Raw genomic sequence first — 26,972 nt, forward strand, 5'->3', positions numbered from 1 at the left:
GTGTGTGTGTGTGTGTGTGTGTGTGTGTGTGTGTGTGTGTGTGTGTGTGTGTGTGTGTGTGTGTGTCTGTGTCTGTGTCTGTGTGTGTGTGTGTGTGTGTGTGTGTGTGTGTGTGTGTGTGTGTGTGTGTGTGTGTCTGTGTACACATACCTAATTGTGGTTGCAGGGGTTGAGACTCAGCTCTTGGCCCTGCCTCTTCACTTACCGCTATTGGGTCCTCCCTCTCCCTGCTCCATGAGTTTTATCATACCTCGTCTTAAAACTATGTATGGTTCCTGCCTCCACTATATCATTTGCCAGACTATTCCACTTTCTAACAACTCTGCAGCTGAAGAAATACTTCCTAACATCCCTTTGACTCATCTGAGTCTTCAACTTCCAATTGTGGCCCCTTGGTTCTGTGTCCCATCTCTGGAACATCCTGTCTGTCCACCTCATCTATTCCACGCAGTATTTTGTATGTCGTTATCATGTCACCCCTGACCCTTCTGTCCTCCAGTGTCGTCAGACCGATTTCCCTTACCCTTTCTTCATAGGACATTCCCCTTATCTCTTGAACCAGCCATGTTGCAAACCTTTGCACTTTCTCTAATTTTTTGATGTGCTTGACCAAGTGTGGGATCCAAACTGGTGCTGCGTACTCCAGTATGGGCCTGACGTACACTGTGTATAGAGTCTTGAATGATTCCTTACTGAGGTATTGGAACGCTGTTCTCAGGTTCACCAGGCGTCCGTATGCCACAGCAATTATCCGCTTAATGTGTGCTTCCGGCGACGTGCTCGGTATTATACTCGCCCCTAGATCTTTCTCCTTGAGTGAGGTTTGCAGTCTTTGGCCACCTAGCCTTTACTCCGTCTGCGGTCTTTCTTTGCCCTTCCCCGATCTTCACGACTTTGCATTTGGTGGGGTTAAATTCTAGGAGCCAGTTGCTGGACCATGTGTCCAGCCTGTCCATGTCTCTTTGTAGGCTTGTCTGATCCTCATCTGATATTATTCTCCTCATTAGCTTCACATCATCTGCAAACAGGGACATTTCTGAGTGTATCCTTTCTGTCATGTCATTCACATATACCAAGAATAGCACTGGTCCCAGGACTGATCCCTGTGGGATCCCAGGTGCCCACTGCAATACCTCATCACGTACCATGACTTGCTGTTGTCTCACTGTCAGGTATTCTTTGATCCATTGCAGTGCCCTTCCTGTTATATGTGCCTGATCCTCTAGCTTCTGCACTAATCTCTTGTGAGGACCTGTGTCGAAGGCCTTCTTGCAGTCCAAGAAAATGCAATCAGCCCACCCCTCCCTCTCATGTCTTACGTCAGTTACCTTGTCATAAAACTTCAGTAGGGTTATGACACAGGATTTGCCTTCCGTGAATCCATGCTGGCTGTTGTTTATAACCTTGTTCAGCTCCAGACGCTCCACCACTCTCCTCCTGATAATCTTCTCCATGACTTTGCATACTGTGCATGTCATTGATACTGGTCTATACTTTAGTGCTTCATTTCTGTCTCCTTTCTTAAAAATGGGGACTGCATTTGCTGTCTTCCATACCTCAGGTAGTTGCCCAGTTTCAAGGGATGTGTTGAAGATTGTGGTTAGTGGCACACACAATGTCTCTGCTCCCTTTCTAAGGACCCATCGAGAGATGTTGACTGGTCCCACTGCCTTTGAGATATCAAGGTCACTTAGGAGCTTCGTCACCTCCTCCTTGGTTGTGTGTATTTCATCCAACACATGTTGGTATATCCCTTGTTGGTGTACCCCTCTGTTTTGTCTTCTCAGTGTCCTTTCTGCCTCCGCTGTAAATACTTCCTAAAATCTCATGTTGAGCTCCTCACATACTTCTTGGTCATTTCTTGTGAGCTCCCCACCTTCTTTCCTCAGCCTGATTACCTGGTCCTTGACTGTTGTCTTCCTCTGATGTGGCTGTAAAGCAGTTTTGGGTCAAACTTGACTTTCAATGCTTTGTCGTTTTCATACTGCCTTTGGGCCTCTCTCCTTATCTGTGCACACTTGTTTCTGGCTCGTCAACTTATCTCTTTATTTTCCTGGGTCCTTTGCCTTCTGCACATTTTCCATTCTCTAGTGCATTTAGTTTTTGCCTCCCTACACCTTCAGGTAAACCAAGGGCTTATTCTGGTCTTCCCATTATTTCTGTTACCCTTGGGAACAAACCTTTCCTCTGCCTCCTTGCATTTTATTACGTAGTCAGTTTCATTTACTGACTTTCCTACCAACTCTCTTTACCACTGAACCTCCTGCAGGAAGGTCCTCATACCTGTGTAGTCCCTCTTTTATAGTTTGGCTTTTCCCTTTCTACTCCTGTTACCCTCTCCACTTGTAGCTCTACGGTGTATTCAAAGCTCAGAACCACGTGGTCACTAGCTCCAGGGAGCCTTTCATATTTGATGTCCTTGATGTCTGAGCTACTCAATGTGAACACAAGGTCCAGCCTTGCTGGTTCATCCTCCTCTCTCTCTCTGGTAGTGTCTCTTAACATGTTGGTGCATGAGGTTTTTCAGTACCACATCCATCATCTTGGCTCTCCATGTTTCTTGGTCCCCGTGTGACTCCAGGTTTTCCCAGTCAATCTCCCTGTGGTTGAAGTCGCCCATAACCAGTAACTTTGCTCTACTCAAGTGAGCTCTTCTTGCCACCTCAGTTAGTGTGTCCAGCATTGCTCTGTTGCACTCATCATATTCCTCTCTTGGCCTACTGCAGTTCTGTGGTGGGTTATACATCACTGCAATGACTACCTTATGTTCCCCTGACTGAACTGTACCTTCCATTCCTTCCATTTCATGATATCTCCATTGGTTTTTAATGAGCAGTGCAACCCCTCCTCCCCCTCTGCTCCTTCTATCCTTCGTCAGGATCTGATATCCAGGTGGGAAAATTGTGTCTGTTATTGTCCCAGTGAGTTTTGTTTGTATATGTGTGTGTGTGTGTTTTATGTGTGTGTATATATATATATATATATACATATACACACACATATATGGACACTTAGAGAGGATGGAAGGAAATAGAATGAGTTCAAGAGTGTGTAAATCTGTAGTGGAGGGAAGGACTAGGAAAGGTTGAAGTGAGGGGTTAAAGGAGGTTTTGTGTGCGAAGGGCTTGGACTTCCAGCAAGCATGCGTGAGCATGTTAGGAGTGAATGGAGACATGGTTTTTAGGACTTGATGTGCTGTTGGAGTGTGAGCAAGGTAACATTTATGAAGGGATTCAGGGAAACTGGCAGGCCGGACTTGAGTCCTGGAGATGGGAAGTACAGTGTCTGCACTCTGAAGGAGGGGTGTTAATGTTACAGTTTGATAACTGTAGTGTAAGTGTGCCTCTGGCAAGAAAGTGATGGGGTGAATGATGATGAAAGCTTTTCTTTTTCGGGCCACCCTGCCTTGGTGGGAGACGGCCAATGTGTTAATAACAAAAATAAAACATTTTCTTCTTTTAGCAAGTCAGCTGTCTCCCACTGAAACAGGGGTGACCCAAAAAATAAAGAAACACTTTCAAGATCATTTAACACTTTCACCATCATTTACACATAATCACTGTTTTTGTAGAGGTGCCCAAGTATGACAGTCTAGGTGTCACTCCAAACAGCCAATATCCCAAATGCCTCCTTTCAAGTACAGGCATTATACTTCCCACCTCCAGGACTCATGTCCAGTTAACCAGTTTCCCTGAATCCCTTCACAAAATATTACCCTGCTCACACTCCAAGAGCTCATCAGGTCCCAAAAACCATTCTTCTTCATTCACTCCTAACACACTTGTACATACCAGCTGCATGTCCAGGCCTCTTGCACACAAAACTTCTTTTACCCCCACTTTCAATCCTTTCTTAGGATGACCCCTACCCCTCTTCCCCTCCACTACAGATTTATACACCCTCCAAGTTATTCTAATTTGCTCCATCCTCTCCAAATGACCAAACAACCTCAATCCCTCTTCAGCCCTCTGAATAATACTTTTTGTAACTCCACACCTCTTAATTTCCACACTAAATTCTCTCCATAACATTTGCACCACACATTGCCCTTAGACATGACATCTCCACTGCCTCAAGCCGCCTCCTTGCAGCATCATTCACACTCCATGCTTCACACCCAAATATGAGTGTTGGTACCACTTTACAAACGTACATTCCCTTCTTTGCCTCCATGGATAATGTTTTTTGTCTCCACAGACACCTTAGTTCACCACTCGCCTTTTTTCCTTCATCATTTTTATAGTTAACCTCATCCTTCATAAACCCATCTGCTGACAAATCTACTCCCAAATATCTGAAAACATTCACTTCTTCCATACTCCCTCCCTCCAATGTGATATCCAATTTTTCTTTACCTAACTCGTTTGATACCCTCATCACCTTACTCTTATCTGTGTTCACTTTCAACTTTCTTTACATACCCTCCCAAAGTCGTCCGCTAACTTCTCTTTAGAATCTCCCAAAAGCACAGTATCATCAGCAAAAAGTAACTGTGTCAACTCCCATTTTATATTTGATTTCCCATAATTTAATCCCTCTCCTCTCCCCAACACCCTAGCATTTACTTCTTTCACAACTCCATCTGTAAATATGTTAAACAACCATGGTGGCATTACACATCTCTGATGAGGCCTACTTTTACTGGAAAGTAGTCTCCCTTTCTCCTACACACCCTAACCTGAGCCTCACTATCTTCATAAAAACTCTTTACAGCATATAGTAACTTTCTGCCTATTCCATACACTTGCAGCATCTTCCACATTGCTTCTCTACCCACCCTATCAAATGCCTTTTCTAAATCCATAAATGCAATGAAAACATCTCTACCTTTCTCCAAATGTTGTTCACTTATATATCCCCTACCCATTCTAAAGCCGCCTTGTTCATCTGCAATCCTACTTTCAGTCTTACCTATAATTCTTTCAATAATAACCCTACCATACACTTTACCTGGTATACTCAGTAAACTAATTCCCCTTTAATTTTTATAATCTCTTTTGTCCCACTTTCTCTTATATAAAGGAATAATACATGCTCTCTTCCAGTCTCTTGGTACCTTGCCCTCTTTTATACATTAATTAAACAAAAGTCACAACCACTCCAAAACCATATCCCCCCTACTTTTAACATTCCTCTCATGATCCCATCAGTTCCAGCTTCTTTACCCCCTTTCATTCTACTTAATAATAATAATAATAATAGTTTATTAGGACATGATACATAGTTGTACAAGGTATTATAGTAGTAGGGGATAAATGTCAAAAGCCCCTTGTATGCAGAGCTTTATGGGCAGGCTTAAAATTAACTTAAGATTATCTAAGCTATAATAGATTTAATGGTAATAGTTACAGTAAACAATTTACAGTATCAAGTATAATTGAGTATTTTAAACAATGAAATTTGAACATTTCAATTTTGAAGCATTATAATTTTACAATTTTGTAACATTACAGTGAATAATATAACAAAATGATAAATTTACTATATGTAGTCGTACAATTTATTAATCAGGTCTAATCAGATCAGATCAATGATCTGTAGTGCAGTAGCCATTCATATGGCTATTGGATTATTCTGTTAGGTAATGTTATAAAAACATAGTTTGATAAGGTTTCTCGAATTATACAACTGGGTTATACATTTATGAAATATAAGTTATTCAATACAGTGGACCCCCGCATAACGATCACCTCCCAATGCGACCAATTATGTAAGTGTATTTATGTAAGTGCGTTTGTACGTGTATGTTTGGGGTCTGAAATGGACTAATCTACTTCTCAATATTCCTTATGGGAACAAATTCGGTCAGTACTGGCACCTGAACATACTTCTGGAATGAAAAAATATCGTTAACCGGGGGTCCACTGTATTTGCATTAGATTAGATATGAGAATTTATTGATCTTTGAGAATTTATTTATGGGGTCTTAAGGGTAGGGGAGTAACACAATGAGTAATGATATTTTGAGGCAGTAGAAAGTGATTTGCTAACTATGTAGATAAAGTTAAATTAATTACTGCGTATTTAGTTTTGGGTGAGTAGGTGGTTTTTAAGAAGAGTCTTGAATTGATATACAGATAGTGTTTCTGGTAATCACTGGTAATGAATTCCAAATTTTTGGGCCTTTTATGTGCATTGAGTTTTTATATAGTGTGAGATGGACACGGGGAACATCAAAGAGTGATCTGTGTCTTGTGTTAAGGGCGTGTGTTCTGTTAAGGTTGGTAAGGAGAAGTTTGGGGGGGAGGGTTTATATCTTGAGTTTAGTGTTCTATGTAAGTAGTAGGCACAATAATAAGTATGGATGTTTTGTATGGTGAGTAAGTTTAGACTTTTGAATATTGGTGGAGTGTGCTGTCTGGAGTGGGGATTTGTTATCATTCTGACTGCAGCCTTTTGCTGGGTAATTAATGGTCTGAGATGATTTTTTGTTGTTGAGCCCCATGCACAGATTCCATAGGTTAGATAGGGGTAAATAAGTGAATGATACAGGGCAAGGAGAGCTGATTGTGGAACATAATACTATATCTTCGATAGTATGCCTACGGACTTGGAGAATTTCTTGGAAATTTGTTGTACATGTATCTGAAATTTGAGGCTATTATCAAGGTGGATTCCTAAGAATTTTCCCTCTGTGAGTTTTGTGATAGGTGTTCCGTTTATCATTATGTTAAGGGGAACATTTGTAGCTCTGTTCCCAAACTGAATGAAATAGGTTTTGTCAATATTGAGAGAAGACGTATGTAGTGTCATCTGCAGAAAGTATGGGTTTGAGTAGTTGAGATGCATTTGGTAGGTTGTTTATGTAAATGAGAAAGAGAATTGGGCCAAGGACACTTCCCTGTGGGACACTGACTGTAATTGATTGTGTGGAAGAGTAAGCTCCGTTTGTGTACACAAATTGGCTTCTATTGCTAAGGTATGACTTTAGGTAGTTGAGGGAGTGCCCTCTTATACCTTAATGTGATAATTTTATGTGCAACAAATCATGGTCAACTGTATCACTGAAGATTCCCAATGGGACTTCTTTTTTCTCAAGTGCAGTGTATATTAGTTCTAGCATGTGTATAATAGCATCATTTGTGTTTTTATTAGGCCTGAACCCAAACTGACAGGGGTCGAGTATGTTGTGGGAGATGAGGTAGGAATAGATCCAGGATTTTAGAGATAAGGGGTAAGTTAGATATTGGTGTATAGTTATTCAGGTCTGTTTGATCTCCTCCTTTATGTATCGGGGTGACCTTTGCTATTTTGAGAATTGAGGGGAAGGTAGAGGATTCGATGGATTTGTTAAAGAGCGTTGCAATAATTGGTGACAGCACTTGAGAAGCTTTTTTGTATATAAAGGGTGGTGAGCTATTTAAATCTCCTGCCTTGTTCTTCAGTGTGTTGATAAGTGAGACTTCTGTTGGGTTGGTCGGAGCTAGGAATAGTGTGTTTGGGTAGGAGCCAGTGAGGGAGTCATTAGGTGGGGTATTTGAGCTTGGGATTTTGCTTGCCAGGTTTTTTCCTATGGTGGAGAAGAAAACATTGAGTCTGTTTGCTGTTTCAGTTGGTAGGAGTAGGGGTTCATCTGGTTTTGTTAGTTTGATTGTTCTGTTTCCTGATAACTTTTTAGTTCCTAGAATTTCAGATAGGGTTTTCCAGGTCTTTTTCATATCACCTTTTAAGTTAAGTAATCTGTTCTCATAATACAATTTTTTTGCCCTTCTTATCAGGCTGGTTAGGATTGACGAGTAACGTTTTGTTTGGTCTCTGGTTATTTGGCCCATTCTGTACTGTTTTTATATTTATGGATTTGAGGATGCTGGGTGTTAGCCAGGGACTGTTCAGTCTCTTAGCTGTGATCTGTTTAGTTTTTTAGGGCAATGCATGTTATAGAGGTGTTGGGTCTTTTTTAGAAAATTATTAATACATCGTCAGTATCTGTGTAGATTTCTAACTCGGTTTGCCAGTCGATGTTTGTGAAGCTATTAACCCTTTCAGGGTCTGTGCCGTAGATCTACGGCTTTACGTTCAGGGTCCAAACCGTAGATCTATGCCAAAATTCTAACGGCGTCAAATTTAGTGCAAAAAGGCTGGTAGGCCTACATGCGAGAGAATGGGTCTGCGTGGTGTGTGTGCGCCGTAAACAAAAATTCTAGGCACCTGCATAGCATTGTGGGAATGCCGGCTCAGTTACCTTTGTTCACCATGCCTCGTCGCAAGGCAGCTCTCACTCCAAGGAAAATTGGGACTCTCCTCTTTCTATCTGATAGTTCTGACTCTGATGGAAGTGGAAATGAAGATGAATTCTTTGGCTTTGATCAGTTAGTGACTGAAAGGAATGACTAGGATATCGATAATAGTGCAGAAAACTCTGACTATCCTCAATCTTCTACCTCTGGTGTGGGCACTCCTCGGTCACGTTCAGTTGTACCTCATCGCAAGAGAAAACTATTATTTTCGCGTGGCCAGGCCTCTGACTTCAGTAATGATGATGATAGTGATGTGGATTGTGATTTTATTGCTCTTGACTATCATTCGAGTAGTGATAGGAAACATATTCACCAGTGAAGCGTTGGTATATACGCCGCCGCATGCGCTCGGGTAGTGTTCCCTATGCAGTGCCCAGGGGACGGAGTACATCCTGGAGTACATCTCGTGGCCCTACACCAGGAATAGACAGTGAAAGTGAGGATGATGTGGCTACACTTGGCATGGATAGACCACAGGCATCAGTAGGTGGTGGTAGTGGTGATGGTAGTGCCACGGGCATGCATGACTCACCAGCCCAGGCTGGGACCCACGCTGCTGACTCCTCAGTTCAAGGGCAAAACGGAGCATCAGCCACCAACCCACCACAACCACAACTACCAGCACAACCAGCTTATGATGTCCAGTATCCACCAGCAAACCGTATCTGGGATTGGCAGCAAAATTCCAATTTTGTTCCCAGTTTGATGACTCAAAGTGGAATTCTACCTACTTGTCCCCTTGGAACCACTGCCAATGAACTGGAATTCTTTGAACTATTCTTTGACCAGCCCTTGATGGAGACTATTGTCAGGGAAAGTAACAAGTATTTTGAGTACACCTGGGCAAATACGATGATATCACCACAGTCAAGACTACACCGGTGGAAAGAGACAACTGTTGCAGAAATGTATTTGCATTTTGCATCAATAATGCTTATGCCTCATGTCTATAAGCATAATATAAAATCATACTGGTCCACAGATCGGCTAATTTGTACCCCGGTCTTCAGTGAAATCATCCCAGTGAACAGGTTTATCTTACTGTTACGTATGTTGCACTTATCTGACAAAACCAGGCCTGACAGAAGTGACAGGTTATACAAGATTAGAAATGTTTTTATGTATCTCAAACAAAAGTTTAACATGTACTTTTATCCATTCAAGAATCTTGTACTTGACAAGTCTTTGATTTTGTTCAAAGGTAGATTGTCATTCAAACAGTATATACTGAGCAAGAGGAAATGCTTTGGTATAAAACTGTTTGTACTCTGTGACTGTGACAGTGGCCTGGTATTGGATATTGTTGTATACACGGGAAGTAAAACATTAAGATACCAGGATGTTATTGGGTATCTCAGGTGACGTAGTGAGAAGCATGATGGCACCTTACCTTGGTAAGGGGCATACATTATATACTGATAACTGGTACACAAGCCCTTTACTCAGTGATTTCTTGCAAGTGAACAAGACAGATGTGTGTGGCACAGTGCGTTCTAGTCATAAACATATGCCCAGGTTCAACGCAGGCACTCGTGGTGATGAGGTGCAGGTGTTTACTGCCAATGACATCATGGCATTACGGTGGCATGACAAATGAGATGTCACATTGTTGACAACCATTCACCATAATGAAATGCAAGACAGGGGCAAAGTTGATAGAATGACTAATGAACATATTCGAAAACCAGTGGCAGTGATTGATTATACACAAAACATGCACTTGGTTGACAAATGTGATATGCAGATTGGCTTTGTTGATTGTGTTTGTAAGAGTTACAAGTGGTATATGAAACTTTTCTTCCATCTCATGGACATTTCAATGCTCAGTGCATATAATATGTGCCAAGTGAAGACTGGCAACAGACCACTGTATGGTGAATTTTGTTTGTCTGTTGTCAGACAACTCATAATGATATACCAGGTAACAATACCTGCTATACAAAACTGTCCTCGAGCTCCTCAGGGTATACCCAAGCGTTTGAGGAGGGAAGGTGATCACTTCATAATACAGCTTCCTGCAACTAAGAAGAAATTTGCTCAGAAGAGATGTGTTGTCTGTGCACAAACAAAACGACGGCAACAAAGACACAAAGACACTCGGTTTATGTGCGGTTTATGTGCGAGGAATGTAAGGTACCTCTGTGGATGGTGCCTTGTTTCAAGGAGTTCCACAAGCTGCAGCAGTTCTAAAAACATGTCCAGTGGTTGTACATATGTAAATATATGATAGAACATTAGTATTATACAAGATTTGTGCATGTTTATTGTAATAAACAAAAGTGGTAAACAATATTATGATAATAACTTTAGTGCAGCTATTGTGTTCAATACAGTGAGTTTATAGTATATATACGTACATTATATACAGTATTGGTCTCTCGGGCCCCAAATGTTAGTAGGAAAAGAAAAAAATTAGAAAAGAAAAGAAAAAAGTATAAAAAGCGTAAAATAAAGAAATGCGCGTTTGCGGAAATCGTTGATGTTGCCGCCACCCGGTCATTTTGGGTCTTGGACCCTGAAAGGGTTAAATATCATACCCACTTAAACCTACTGGCTACCTACACCTACCGACTACCTACACCTACCGGCTACCTACACCTACTGGCTACCTACACCTACTGGCTACCTACACCTACTGCTACCTAAAAATAAATACTATTCACCTCTCGCCCTGCAGTAAGACTACAAATATTTTAAGGTAAGTAATGAATGTACTGTGTATATATTTAACATTTAATTTTTTTTAATGCCTAGTTCTACTGTTAGCTTAATATATGTTAATGTAAACTTATCTGGCATTTGTATGCATTTATAAGTGGAAAAAAATGGTGTTTTGCTTTCCCGCGGTAACCTGGAACCTAACCAGTGATATAAATGGGGCCCTTCTGTACAAGAGAAGGGGTTACTATCCCCTTGCTCCTGGCATTTTAGTCACCTCTTACAACATGCATGGCATATGGAGGAAATTTTCTGTTCCACTTCCCCATGGAGAAGAACATAAAACTATCCTATGAAAAAAATAAGAAATTTGATATGGATAACAAGCCTTGAGAGCCACCTGTAAATATTATGCATTTGGGCTCAAACTTAGCCAGTGTTATTTTCTCATTCAGTTTATAAAAGCAAAAGAAATCAAAAGTTCATTGTTTGAACCACTCTGAAATGTATATAATATTGTACTTGAAACAGTTTATGAATATAATTTGCATTTTATTTATGAACTTATTTAAATATCTTAATGAATAAGATGTGTGTAACACCTGGGCATCATTACTTCCAAGACATTTTACCTGTGTAGCAGGCTTTTTTTTTTTTTAATTTAACCCTTTCAGGGTCCGTCCCGTAGATCTACGGCTTTACGTTCAGGGTCCAAACCGTAGATCTACGTCATGAGCTCAGCTCACTCTGATAAACTGCGAGTGGTACATTTGGGCCTAGATATGAGAGAATACATCTTTGTGGTATGTGTGCACCACATAAAACAGATCCTGCAGCACACTGTGTATAATGAGAGAAAAAAAATGAAATCATGATTTTTCGATTAAAACAGCGAATTTGCAGTGTTTTTTCGTATGTTTTTTATAGTTGTATTTGCGATTTCTTGGTCTCAATTGATAGAATGGAAGACATATTACAGAAATAGAGATGATTTTGATTGGTTTTAGCACTGGAAATGGCTTGAAACTGAGCTCAAAGTAGCAGAAATGTTAAATTTTTGCCGATATTCAAGAGTAAACAAACGACCTCACATGTCTAATACACGCCAGCTGGTGGGTCTAATATGCATTCACAAATATGGTGATGATATTTATACAATTATTACAGTATTGCATAACAGTAAATCTTCAATTTTTTGGTGTGAATAAAAATTCATTATGTGAATAAAAAATCAAAATGGAATTTATTTGTAAAGCCTCAAAACATAACTAATGAACAGAGGAAATGTTAGTTTAGTTCCAAGAATACCTACATTGTTTATTCTGGACCCTATTTTGAAATTGGAATATTTTGAACTTTGTGTTAAATTGGCCAAATTAACAATTTCCGATCACTTTAATTTGTAGTTGAAACAGTTGACTTGCTGATTTCTTGTGCTCAATCGATAGAATAGAAGTAATACTAGTGAAATAGCTAAGAATTTGGTTTACTGGAATAATGTAATTGGCCTAAAATGGGAGTCAAAGTCGGCAAAATCGCCGATTCGTAAATATCGCTGACACATCAAAATTCGCGAGAGCATAATTTCATCAATTTTCCATCAAATTTCGTACTTTTTGTTTTATTACCTTCACAAAAAGATTCTTTACCATTTCATAAGAAAAAATAACAAATTTTTTTTTTGAAAATTCTTGACACTGGGGCACCACTTCAGATTTGGGCCTTGGACCCTGAAAGGGTTAATACAGAGGAATGAGGTGAAGGAAATAGTGAAGTAGTAGCAGTGGTCACATCAGAGTGTGGGATTTGCTTAGTGAAGATAAAATTTTAAGAAGTTCAGTGCCTTAGCTTTGATTAAATGGGGACTGAATACCTTATTACAGCTCCACAAAATAAGCCCCACCCATGCTAATGTGACCACTACTAATATTCCAATACTTTTTTCACCTCATGTCTCTTTATTAGACTGAGAAAACCTGCTGCACAGGTAAAAATGTCTCAAAAAATTTCCCAGGTGTTGCACCTGACTAATTTATCAGTTTGTTGATCCAGTGATAAATGTGTTTCATTGAATTTGCACGACTGAGATAACTTTTCTTTCCTTCTTTCTTAATATTATACTTTCTGACAAACAGATGAAACCATTGCGTGTAAAATGGATAGAAGATAAGTTGGCCAAGATGGAACTGTCAGATCTCTTGCTTCCAAATGATCTTTCCCTGTGATACTATATTTGAAAATGCAGAAGCACAGTACTACATTGTAATCTTGTATGCAGGTAATAGTGCAGTATACAGAGTTTTTTATAGTATACAGTAATTTTCAATAAGACTGAAAAACTCTAATATCACTATGATGAAATGTATAACTGTGAATTAATAAATATTCTTACAAAAAAAGATGATGCCAATCAGAAATGAGTAAAGAATGATAACACTGCAACAGTTAAAGCTGTAGTATTATAATACAACCTCTCCTCACTTAACCCGTAAACGGTCCAAACGTATATATATGTTTTTTCAACATTTGAATGTAAAAAAAAGTAGATCTTTTTGTTTTTTTATATTTGAAAATGTGTAAAAAAACTTTGATCTACTTTTTTTTTTGTTATATTTGAAAATGTGTAAAAAAACGTAGATCTACTTTTGTAGCACTACACATGTGAACGTAGATCTGCTTGGACCGTTTACGGGTTAATGACAGAGTTCTATTCCTAAGACCATGTCGGTAAATGAATTTGTCACCAAGTGAGGCGCATACTATAACGGTAGTGGGTTTGTGTCAACCATCTTTGATATTGTTTTAATGTCACCTTTGCATCATTTATAAAATTTCTGGTATATTTTTAAATGTTTATACAGTAGTGTACTGTATATTGTAATAAACAGAATAGAGGAAATCAGCTCTAATATACATTATTTAGGTATGCATACTGGTCAGAGAGCCCGTCGTAAGTCCAAATAGTCGGTAAACAAGTACATTGGACCCCCGCCTTACGATCAGCTTCCAACTCGGACAGTTATGTAAGTGCATTTTTGTAAGTGCTTTTGTACGTGTATTTTTGGGGGTCTGAAATGGGCTAACCTAATTTACAATATTCCTTATGGGAACAAATTCGTTCGGTAACGGTGCCCGAACAGACTTCTGGAATGAATTAATATCGTATGTCGGGGGTCCACTGTACATTGCTAAGTGAGGAGAGGCTGTAATGATAATAATACAGTAATAATGTTTATTTCTTTCATCTGATGAAAATAATCTGTAAGCACTGGAACTTTGAGAAGCATTTTTAACTGTAGTATTAGTATGCATATTGATTCTTAGCAGTGAATAGAGATCAGTTATCTGTTATGTAAACACACACTCATAAAAGCTCTATTTTGTAAAGATTTATGTTGAGTTTTGAGGTACAGACATGTATGTGCAGGGCTCCTGACCAGCAAAATGTGATCAGTTGTGAGGGTGCCTTCACAAAATTCAACTTCAGTAACAAAAACTTACATCAAGTGAACTATGTCCTAAATGAAACAACCTGGGAAGATATCCTAAACAACATGAATCCAAACCTCTGCCTACAAAGAATTAACTCTGTGGTACTTGAGGTATGCTCAAGGCATATTCCTTTAAGAAAAAGGAAGAGAAGAAGTAAATTAGAAAGAGAGAGATCCTCCCTATACAGGCAAAGGCAAAGAATCACAGAGCTTCTGAAAGGGGCTAGTATATCTGAGATATGAAGGAAGGCACTGGGCAGAGAATAGCAAATATCAAACTTAAGCTTAAGGAATCATACAGGAGACAAGCTCAGGAAGAACTAAATTCTATAAATGAAATTGAAACCCAAAATATTTCTTTTCTTATGCCAGATCTATGGCAAAAAACAGCATCCAGTATTGGACCCCTACTTAGACGAGATGGGACCTACACAGATGAGACAAAGGAAATGAGTGAGATGCTAAAGGCCCTGTATGACTCAGTGTTTAGTGAGCCACTTACCAGACTAAGAGTCAACAGCCTAAATGATTTTTTATGACGAGACTCAGAATTTGGTCAATTCAAACATCTCTGATATTATCCTAACACCACATGACTTCGAAAAGGCAATAAATGTCATGCTCATGCACTCAGCCCCAGGCCTAGACTTCTGGAACTCCATGTTCATCAAGAACTGCAAGAAGCCCCTGTCAGATGCCTTTAGCATTCTATGGAGAGGGTGCTGTATAGCCCTTGTGGCTTAGCGCTTCTTTTTGATTATAATAATAATATGGAGAGGGCGCCTGGACACACGGGTCATCCCACAGTCACTTAAAACAACAGACATAGCCCCACTCCACGAAGGGGGCAGGAGAGCAGTAGCAAAGAATTACAGACCAATAACACTAACATCCCATATAAAAATCTTCGAAAGGTTCTAAGAAGTAATATCGCCACCCATCTAGATACCCATCAATTACACAACCCAGGGCAACATGGGTTTAGACCAGGTCTCTCGTCTTGGATGCTGTAGAGGACAAACAAAATGCAGATGTAGTATACACAGACTCCTCTCCACCTAGCTGTTTATAGCCTCAGCACTATTTTCTGCCCCACAGCACTGTATGACCCTTGTCGGTTTAGCGCTTTCTTTGATTATAATAATGATACCTCCCCTTGCACTGGGCTACAGTAGTTTCACAAAGGCTGTTTGGAGGGAAATCCACTATTTATGGCAGGGGGGTCTGGCACGCTTCCTCTCTTCTTCGGCATTGAGCTTAGTCCAATCTTTCAGTGGCCCCTGCCCTTGGGCCCATCATCCCAATCACTCAGTGGATGTTACACTGATTCTCCTCCGGGTTGGGCATTCATGACTGGCAGCTTATCTGCACCACCTTCGGATGACAAACTCTCCATATTGCCCATGGTGTCTCCAAGATGGTGGAGCAATTCTTACTGCGGTGCCCCCATCCATATTGCCCATGGTGTGTCCAAGAGGGTGGAGCACTTCTTACTGTGGTGCCATATTCCATATTGCCCATGGTGTTCCCGAGACGATGGAGCACTTCTTACTACTGTACCCTTATCCATATTGCCCGTGGTGTCCCCGAGATGGCGGAGCACTTCATGCTGCTGTGCCCCCGTTACCACTCTGCATGGACTCTCCTCCATGCGGTCTTGCACACATTTGGGGTACAGTCTTTGACCTTCCAGACCGTCAGAAGATCCTCGCCTGTACCTGCACCTTCTTGCTGGCTTCAAAGTACATTGAAAACATTTAATATGCACAGTTATTGTCTACCTTCTTCCGCTTTGGTCGAGGTTTATTTTCCAGGCACTGGAAGGCAGGGCTCAATACAGCATACACTGTCAGTGGCCCTATAAACCCCAACGATAACAATAGCTCCCATAGTTATCGCAAGTGTGATAACTTAGAACAATTTGTGTCTTAAGGACACTCAAATTGCTCTATGGTTATGCACAGCTCTGTGCATTGTTTCATTCTCAGATTTTCTTGATTGAACCTGGTTATCTCCCACTTCCCTGTGTGCTGTATGACCCCTACAGGTTTACAACTACTTTCTTGAAGTGTGACCTAGATTTTTCTTGAGAGTAGGTTAGGGATATTTTTTGAACTTCTTGGACAATGTCTGAGGTACGTGTATGTAGAAGGGTGAACGGGGAGTCCTAAGTGCCGTGCTCCAGTATTACCTTGGGTACTTTCCCCAAACATTAATCATGATACACTGTACAAAATTGGATGATATTACAAATATAAGTATAGAAGACATTATTGATATTCACTATAAAAAGACTTGATGGATACGAATCAAATGTTTATGTAGCAGATGAAAGGAAGACAAGGTATACATGGGAAAAAAGATCGCTAACATTATACTACAGTGGAACCTCAAAAATCGAATGTATCACATATCGAATGTTTCGAAAATAAGACCATTTTTTCAGACAAACTGTGTCCCTATTATTGAACGCGCCCCTATTTTCGGACCGCCGGGTATGGGACCTGTCCGCTGGCCCGCTCTATCCGCGTCCCCACGCAGGCGCCGTGAGCAGTCTAGCTTTGTTTATGCTTGAGTGAACACTAACCTGCGATCTCATTCACACATTTTACGATTATTTAATTGTGTTTAGTGCTTGTGGGGCTGTGAAATAAGCTGCCATGGGCCCAAAGAAACTTGCTAGCGGTACCCCTGTGGTAAAGAAAGTGAGAAACACCATAGATGTGAAGAAGGAAATAATACAGAAGTATGAGATTGGAGTGAGACTTGTTGAGCTTGCCAGGATGTACAGAGGACTGTGGACAGTTATTTTGTGAGACAGAAACAGACAACTGTGGACAGTTATTTTGTGAGACAGAAACAGACGACTGTGGAGTTATTTTGTGAGACAAACAGACGATTGTGGACAGTTATTTTGTGAGACAGAAACAGACGACTGTGGACAGTTATTTTGTGAGACAAAAACAGACGACTGTGGAGTTATTTTGTGAGACAAACAGACAATTGTGTACAGTTATTTTGTGAGACAGAAACAGACGAATGTGGATAGTTATTTTGTGAGACAGAAACAGAGGACTGTAGACAGTTATTTTGTGAGACTGGGGTCCAATGACTCAAGCTGGTCCTAGTGGCATTAAAATACAGAGAAGGGAAGCAACCCCAGAGAGGGCTTTGATACCTGAAGTCCTCATGGAGGGGGATTCTCCTTCCAAACAATAACCCCAACTCCCTCTCTCCTCCTCCCTATCTTCCAGATCCCATCACCAATCTTCAATAAAGGTAAGTAAAAATGTTATTTTATATTACTATACATAATTAAAGACTATAGCATTTGTTGTGTGTATGTAAAACTATAATTAATCTCTATAAAATGTATTTTTTGTGTGAATATTTTTGGGTTTCTGGAACGGATTAATTGTATTTCCATTATTTCTTATGGGAAATATTGCTTCGAATTTCAGACTTTTCGAATTTAGAACTAGCTCCTGGAACAGATTAAGTTCGAAATTTGAGGTTCCACTGTATATAAAATTGTATAGTTATTTCCAAGTTAAAATTCTAAAATAAATTACAGTGAGAGTGAAACTAGAAACATTGTTACAAAATGTGATGAGATAGTATTTACTTTTATGTATATAAGACATTAACCCTTTCAGGGTTGGTGCCATAATAGTACGGCTTGTACGCATAAATTCTAGTGCCTTCAAATTTAGCGAGAGAAAGCTGGTAGACCTACATATGAAAGAATAGGTCTATGTGATCAGTGTGCACAGTATAAAAAAATCCTGCAGCACACAGTGCATAATGAGAAAAAAAAAATCCAACCGTGTTTTTGCTTTAAAACAGCGATTTTGCAGTGTATTTTTGTATGCTATTTATGGTTGTATTCTACTTTTCCTGGTCTCATTTTATAGAATGGAAGACATATTACAGAAATTGAGATGATTTTGATTGGTTTCACAATGTAAAGTACCTTGAAATTGAGCTCAAAGTAGAAATGTTTGATTTTTGCCCAAGTTCAAAAGTAAACAAATCATGCTACGCATCCACTACACATCAACTGGCGAGTCTAATATTCTTTCACAAGTGCGCTGATATTATTTATACCATTTCTACACTAATGCAGTAGTCTGCATAACACTAAATCTTCTATTTTTTTTTGTGAGAAAAATTCAAAGTGGAAAGCAAAAGAAATGTAAGAGAGGCCTGGGGATGTGACTAATGAACAGAAAAAATGTTATTTTAGTGCCAGGAATGTATATTTTGGTTATTCTGGACCCTATTTGGAAACTGGCATCTTTTGAAATTTGTGTGAAATTGGCAAAATTTCCAATTTCTGACCACTTTATTGGATAGTTGAAATCGGTAAATGGGTGGTTTCCTGTATTCATTCAATAGAAAAAATGGAGTTCTAGCAAAATAGTTATGATTTTTGTCAACTGGTACATTGGAATTGGGTGAAAATAGGGCTCAAAGTGGGCAAAATCGCTGATGCGTAAACATCATCAAGACCACTAACTTTGCGAGAGCATAATTCGGTAAGTTTTCGATCAAATTTTATACTTTTGGTGTTATTATGATAGGGAAAAGATTCTCTATTATTTCATAAGAAAAAATCTTTTTTTTTTTTTTTTTTGAAAATTTCCGACCCTGAGAACAAGTTTAGGAGAGGGCCTGTCAACCCTGAAAGGGTTAATGATGTTCACAGTAATATAAATTCAATGAGAATTACTCTAATGTATATAAAGATAAACGTTTATTTCTTTGTGAAGGTTACAATGTGTAATTGCAATTTTGGTTTGCTAAGTGCAAGAAAGCCACAATCATGCCAGGGCATGATGTATATAAAGGTTAAATATGTTGCAGTATACCTGCTACACCATTGCAGTGCCATTAATTTGTGCAATTAATAGAGTCATTCTATGTTATTGATAATTCCTTTGCTTATACACTTTGTTGTTATAGATAATTTTTGTCTTATATGTATTCCATTTACTCTTTCATTGTGTAATTTTACCTTGCACTGTTTATATTTGCATAGCTGATTTTTTACCTTATTTTGTGTTATGAGTTTCTTTATCATAGACTTTTACTCTAGGTCAGTGTTTTTTAGCCATTTTTGGACGGATTTTCATTATTGCTTAAAATCACACTAGGGTACTAGTTTTTATGCAGATTAAAAACATACCCTTTAAAAGGTAAATTCAGCTCATTTTAACACAATAAGAGGTCCTATTTTCATGTGAAGCCTTAATAGAGGATGCCATTGTTTTCATTGAAGCAGCTCTTATCTTCAAAAATGCATTTTTTTTTTGTGGGCAAATAACTGATCTAACAAACAGTTCCATGATGAAAATATTAATTTTTAGATTTTTTTTGCCCCCTTCCCCATCATTGGTCAATAGTTCATCTATTTTTGTTTATGTAAACACTATTAGCTGGATTGAGAAAATACTTAAAATCACTGCAGTTGAACTAATTTTTATGCTTCTTTAGAATATTCACTTAAAAATATAAAAAGAGATAGTTCTAGCATGATACAAGACTGTTTTTCCTATGATTTCTTCAATGTCTGGTATACCTTTACCTTAGATATATTTTTGAAGAGTTTCGAGAGTTTCTCTACTCTCTTAGCCCAACCATGGGCCAGGATTGTCTGGTGCTCTGAAGCCCTTTTATCACACACTTATCTTATCAAAACTCTTCTCTCCTTTCATGAAAGCTGCATATATATACAGGATTTTTTTTTTTTTTGCATTTGAGGGAAGTAATTGATCCAGCAAAAAGTTTCATGATGGTTATTTTTAGTTTTTATAGAAAAAGATTTTTTACGTATAAAAACGTCACTTCAGTGTTTTTAGCCATTTTTGGGTAGATTTTCAAAAATGCTTAAAATCACAACAGGGGTTCTATTTTTTACACTGATTAAGAATATACCCCTAAAAATGTTAAAGGTGAAGCCCTAATAGAGGATGCCAATGTTTTCATTAAATATTATAACGTTCAAAAATGTATTTTTTTTTTTTATGGGAAATGGCTGATCTAACAAACAGTTCCATGATGAATCTATTATGTTTTTTTAGCCCCCTGCCCCAGTAACTGGACTATAATTCAGCAATTTTACGCTATCAGATGGTTTGTCAAAATTTTTTAAAATCACTCTGGTTGAACTATTTTATATGTTACTTAAGAATATCCACTTAAAGATATAACAGGAGATGGTTGTAGTATAATACAAGGATTTTTTTTACCTTCTGATTTCTTCAATGTCTGATGCCCCTTTTACATCTCATGTTATCAAAACTCTTATAACCTTTCATGAAATCCGTGCATTTAAAAAGGCACCATTAGTATTGTTACCACCCATCACAAATAATTTCGTTAAATGTCATTAATAAAATTATCATTAATGTTATTTTTCAATAAAGTGCTTTACTGAAATGATTTGCAGTAGTTAGTGACAATACTAACAAGGCCTTTGAACTCTGATAATCCTCATTCATTGTTTGCTGTATTTTTGAGTGCTTTTATTATGGAATTGCTTTTGGGGCAGTGATTGATTGATAATTATAAGGGATGAATGTGTAACCAATCACTAAATTCCTGCTTCATGCCATAAAAAAAATTCACATCTCAAACAACCACGTCTCTTGGTCGTAGAAATGTGATCTGCCTTACCATTAGACCCATCCTTGAAGGATGGTGCCTGAATACAAATGAAGGGCTCTTGAACCAAAGATTTGGAGGTACCCCTCTCATTCCTTGGATTGAATCTAATTGCCTCCTGTATGTTTTTTTTTTTTTTTTTTAAACAGGTCGGCCATCTCCCACCGAGGCAGGGTGACCCAAAAAGAAAGAAAATCCCCAAAAAGAAAATACTTTCATCATCATTCAACACTTTCACCTCACTCACACATAATCACTGATTTTGAAGAGGTGCTCAGAATACAACAGTTTAGAAGCATATACGTAATAAAGATACACAACATATCCGTCCAAACTGCCAATATCCCAAACCCCTCCTTTAAAGTGCAGGCATTGTACTTCCCTTTTCCAGGACTCAAGTCTGGCTATATAAAAATAACCAGTTTCCCTGAATCCCTTCACTAAGTACGTATTATCCTGCTTGCACTTCAACAGCTCGTCAGGTCCCAAATACCATTCATCTCCATTCACTCCGATCTAACACGCTCACGCACGCTTGCTGGAAGTCCAAGCCCCTTGCCCACAAAACCTCCTTTACCCCCTTCCTCCAGCCTTTTCGAGGACGACCTCTACCCCGCCTTCCTTCCCCTACAGATTTATACGCTCTCCATGTCATTCTACTTTGATCCATTCTCTCTAAATTACCAAACTGCCTCAACAACCCCTCTTCAGCACTCTTACTAATACTTTTATTAGCTCCACACCTTCTCCTAATTTCCACACTCCGAATTTTCTGCATAATATTTACACCACACATTGCCCTTAAACAGGACATCTCCTGCCTCCAACCACCTCCTCACTGCAGCATTTAGAACCCAAGCTTCAACAGCTCGTCAGGTCCCAAATACCATTCATCTCCATTCACTCCGATCTAACACGCTCACGCACGCTTGCTGGAAGTCCAAGCCCCTTGCCCACAAAACCTCCTTTACCCCCTCCCTCCAGCCTTTTCGAGGATGACCTCTACCCCGCCTTCCTTCCCCTACAGATTTATACGCTCTCCATGTCATTCTACTTTGATCCATTCTCTCTAAATTACCAAACTGATCAGGCTCTGATCCACCAGGAGGCCTGGTCACAGACCGGGCCGCGGGGGCGTTGACCCCCGGAACTCTCTCCAGGTAAACTCGAGGTAATATAAGAGTGTTGGTACTACTATACTTTCATACATTCCCTTCTTTGCCTCCATAGATAACGTTTTTTTGTCTCCACATGTACCTCAATGCACCACTCTCCTTTTTTCCTTCGTCAATTCTATGATTAACCTCATCCTTCATAAATCCATCTGCTGACACGTCAACTCCCAAATATCTGAAAACATTCACTTCTTCCATGCTCCTCCTCCCCAGTTTGATATCCAATTTTTCTTTATCAAAATCATTTGATACCCTCATCACCTTACTCTTTTCTATGTTCACTTTCAACTTTCTACCTTTACACACACACCCAAACTCATCCACTGACCTTTGCAATTTTTCTTTAGAATCTCCCATAGGCACAGTATCAATACAACACATGGCTTGGTTATGCAACACCTGGCTTAGCTATAAAACACCTGGCTTGGTTATATTCAGATGATCTCTACAGATTCAGCATTTTCCATAAATGTAACAATTTTCCTGACTAGGATGTTCATCTCTGGAGTACTGTAGCCACTGCCCCCTTGTTCTCACATCAAACAGGCAAATGTTATTGTCTGCTAGATGGTTTGTATGTAAGATCAAATGAATAGATCTTCGATTATGCAGCATCCTTTGCTGGGGTTGAACTAGAGTCAAAAACATGATAGTTTCATCATTTTTTTTTTTTATGTTCTGGTGTTGTTAGAGTGTTAGGAAAGTAGGATTAATCAGGGGATTCAGAGAACCTGGTTAGTGGGATTTGGAGTCCTGGAGGTGGGAAGTGCAGTACCTGCACTCTGAAGGATGAGTGAGGATGTTACCATTCTGGAGGTGGGAAGTACAGTACCTGCACTTTGAAGGATGGGTGAGGATGTTACAGTCCTGGAGGTGGAAAGTAGAGTACCTGCACCCTGAAGGATGAGTGAGGATGTTACAGTTCAAAGGGCCACATTAACTGTGATGTTGCATTCCTTCTGACAAGACTGCTATTGAATGAATGATGGTGAATGTCTTTCCTCTTTTATTTCATTGCCCCTTCATGGTGAGAGATGACCGATATGTAAAAAAAACATATATATACTTTTTCTGTATTATTTTTCAGGTGTCTGTATTAAAAAGACTGTGCCACAGTTTTGAATGGCAGATGACCAATTGCTGGATAATCAATGATGTATTTATTTAGCCACGCAGTTGTGTGCATGATAATGTGTAGGATGAGGATCTTTCATATATTAAGCTTTACAGGGCATCAACATGACACTTTATATCTCTGAATTCATATAGGTAATGAATAACAGCATTCTTTTGCCATTCTCATAATTCAGGATTATACAACAGCATTGTACAATCAATGCCATTTTGTGATGTAGTACTTTTGAGGTCACTAAGGGAGACATAACTCCAGTAAAGTGTCACACACCTTGCCTTGACAAATAGTTGTTAGACATGCCTCTCGGCTTAAGTAAGTTCTTGAACTGGTGTCAGGCCGTAACACGTGGTCTACGCCTTATGGGGAAGGGTAGTGCTTTAAGATCAGGCATAATTACAGATAATACCACAGACCATTACCCTACCTTCCTCATAACAAACCTTGGCAAATTACCCCTAGACACTACTAAAGTCACTTTCAGACTTCACAATGAGGCAGCTATCAATAACTTCACAGCAGCAGTGACAAACATTGACTGGCACACTGAGCTAGAAATCTATATAGATATTGATGAATGTATTAGTAATTTTCTAAAGACCCAATACCTCTATAACAAGCACTGCCCTAAAAAAACTAAACAGATGACTGCAAAGAGACTGAACAGTCCCTGGCTAACACCCAGTATAAATACAAAGCACCTATACGAAAAACAGTACAGGGCCACCTAACCAGAGACCAAACAAAACGTTACTTGTCAGTCCTAACCAGCCTAATAAGAAGGGCTAAAAAATTGTATTATGAGAACAGATTATCCAACTTACGAGGTGACATAAAAAAGACCTGGAAAACCCCATCAGAAATACTAGGAACAAAAAAGATAACACGAAATTGAATTAACAAAACCAGATGAACCCCAATTCCCACCTACTGAAACAGCAGACTCAATGATTTCTTCTCCACTATAGGAAAAAACCTTGCCGATGAAATCCCAAGCTCAGATACCCCACCCAATGACTACCTCACTGGCAACTACCCGAACACACTGTTCCTAGCTCCGACTAACCCAACTGATGTCTCCCTTATTATCAACAAACTAAAAAACAAGACAGGAGATTTAAATACCTTACCACCCATTATATACAAAAAAGTGTCACAGGTGCTATCACCAATCATTGCAACACTCTTTAACAAATCCATTGAATCCTCTACCCTTCCTACAGTTCTCAAAATAGCAAGGGTCACCCCGATCCATAAAGGAGGAGACCACACAGACTTGAATAACTATAGGCCAATATCCAACTTACACCCTCTCTCTAAAATCTTTGAAAAATTAATCCATAAGTGTATCTATTCCTACCTCATCTCCCACAACATACTCAACCCCTGTCAATTTGGGTTCAGGCCTAATAAAAATACTAATGATGCTATTATCCACATGCTAGAACATATTTATACAGCAATAGAGAAAAAAGAAGTCCCACTGGGGATCTTCATTGACTTACATAAAGCTTTCGATACAGTTGACCACGACTTGCTCCACATAAAATTGTCGCACTATGGTATAAGAGGGCACTCCCTCAACTACCTAAAGTCATGCCTCAGCAACAGAAGCCAATATGTGTACACAAATGGGGTAAACTCTTCCGCACAGCCAATTACAGTTTGTGTCCCACAGGGAAGTGTCCTAGGCCCTCTTCTCTTTCTCATATACATAAATGACCTACCAAATGCATCGCAACTACTCAAACCCACACTATTTGCAGATGACACTACATACGTCTACTCTCACCCGAGCCCAGTCATGCTAGCCAATACGTACTGTAAATGCCGAATTACAGAAAATATCAACCTGGATGAGGACCAACAGACTTACTCTAAACATTGACAAAACCTACTACATTCAGTTTGGTAAAAGAGCTGCAGATGTGTCTCTTAACATAATGATAAATGGATCACCTATCACAAAACTCACAGAGGGAAAATTCCTAGGAATCCACCTTGATAATAGACTCAAATTTCAAACACATATACAACAAATTTCCAAAAAAATTTCCAAGACCGTAAGCATACTATAGAAGATACAGTACTATGTTCCACAGTCAGCCCTCCTGGCCCTATATCACTCACTATTTACCCCTATCTCACCTATGGAATTTGTGCATGGGGCTCAGCAACAATAAACCATCTCAGACCACTAATCACCCAACAAAAGGCTGCAGTCAGAATGATAACAAATTCCCACTACAGACAGCACACTCCACCAATATTCAAAACTCTAAATCTACTCACAATACAAAACATCCATACTTATTACTGCACCTACTACATACATAGAACACTTAACTCTGACATAAACCCTCCCCTCAAACATCTCCTTACGAACCTCAACAGAACACATGACCATAACACAAGACACAGATTACTCTTTGATGTTCCTCGTGTCCCTCGCACGCTATGCAAAAACTCAATGCACATAAAAGGCCCTAAAATCTGGAATTCATTGCCAGTGAATATAAAAGATACACTGTCTGTTTATAAATTCAAGTCTCTTCTCAAAAATCACTTACTCACCCACAACTAAATAAATACTGAATAACTGTATCTCATAAATTGTATCTCATTATTGTATTATTGTATCATTATTGTTTTTGTAATACTCATTTGTGCTTGTTATCTGTTTACAATAATGTTTTACCACTGAATACTTCATTGCTTAGTTAATCTTAAGTTAATTTTAAGCCTGCCCGTAATGCTATGCATTCAAGTGGCTTTGGCATGCTGCATTTAACTGTATTCTTTTGTACTTCACTGTATCATGTTCAAATTAATAAATAAATAAATAAATAAAAAGAAGGACTAAACCACAAGGGCTGTACAGCGCTGCAGGGCAGGTAAGGAAGCAAGGGTATCAGGTGTCAAAAGGGAGAGGGATGATTAGTAGGTTATGGAGAACAGCAGGGCAGTGGATAGTGCAGGGGTAGATGGTAGCAAGAGATTGAGGTAGAAAGAGCTGAGGGGAGTGCTAAAGGTATCATCAGAGTTTATGGAGTAAATCAGTTGTCAAAAAGTCAGTGAGAGAGTCTGGATTAAAGGAGGGTCCATCAGCAAGAAGGGAAGGTAAAGAGAGAGCAACAGAGCGGAGACGAAGTTGGAGGTAAATTCTGCGTGCTCATTGATAAAGTGGGCAGACTAACAGAATGTCGCTAACCGATACTGGAACCTGACAATTCTCACAGAGAGCAGGGCACCTCTCCATGAGATACCCGTAAGACGAGCGTGGCCAATGCGAAGATGGGAGAGAGTAGTCTCCCTAGTCTCCCAACCACGACACTGATGACAAGAAGACGGCCAGTAACCCATACTCAGTTTAATAGAATGAAGTTTGTTATTGAGCAGGTCAGACCAACGTTGTTGCCAATGGGTGTGAAGGTGGGTAGCTGTTACAGCAAAATAGTCTGTAAATGGAACACCTCTATATGAAATTGGTAGGTCATGTACTGCTGACTGCAAAGCAATGTCTGCCTGTTCATTGCCCTGTACATCAACATGACCAGGGACCCAACAAAAAAAAATATATTTATGCTTAGTAGAGATACGGCGTAACCAAAGT

At 39.4% G+C, this 26,972-nt stretch overlaps 1 protein-coding gene across 8 annotated transcripts in view; it reads left to right on the top strand.

The window, feature by feature from the left end:
• The window catches only part of LOC128689736 (SAC3 domain-containing protein 1), a 126,738-nt gene that overhangs the window by 69,159 nt on the left and 30,607 nt on the right, over positions 1-26,972 (top strand). For 5 of the 8 annotated variants that reach the window (XM_070087656.1, XM_070087650.1, XM_070087651.1 and 2 more), the window contains one exon: positions 13,031-20,453. The exons of 2 other annotated variants lie outside the window; for them this stretch is intronic. In XM_070087656.1, the coding sequence (XP_069943757.1) occupies positions 13,031-13,120 (90 nt within the window). In that variant the 3' untranslated portion in view covers positions 13,121-20,453. Of the gene's footprint in view, positions 1-10,759; positions 10,917-13,030; positions 20,454-26,972 lie in introns of those variants that run through there. One more of the 8 variants, XM_070087655.1, reaches the window with a different exon arrangement.

This window comes from Cherax quadricarinatus, chromosome 22 (assembly GCF_038502225.1).
Source record: "Cherax quadricarinatus isolate ZL_2023a chromosome 22, ASM3850222v1, whole genome shotgun sequence".
NCBI classification, from domain to species: Eukaryota; Metazoa; Arthropoda; class Malacostraca; order Decapoda; family Parastacidae; genus Cherax; species Cherax quadricarinatus.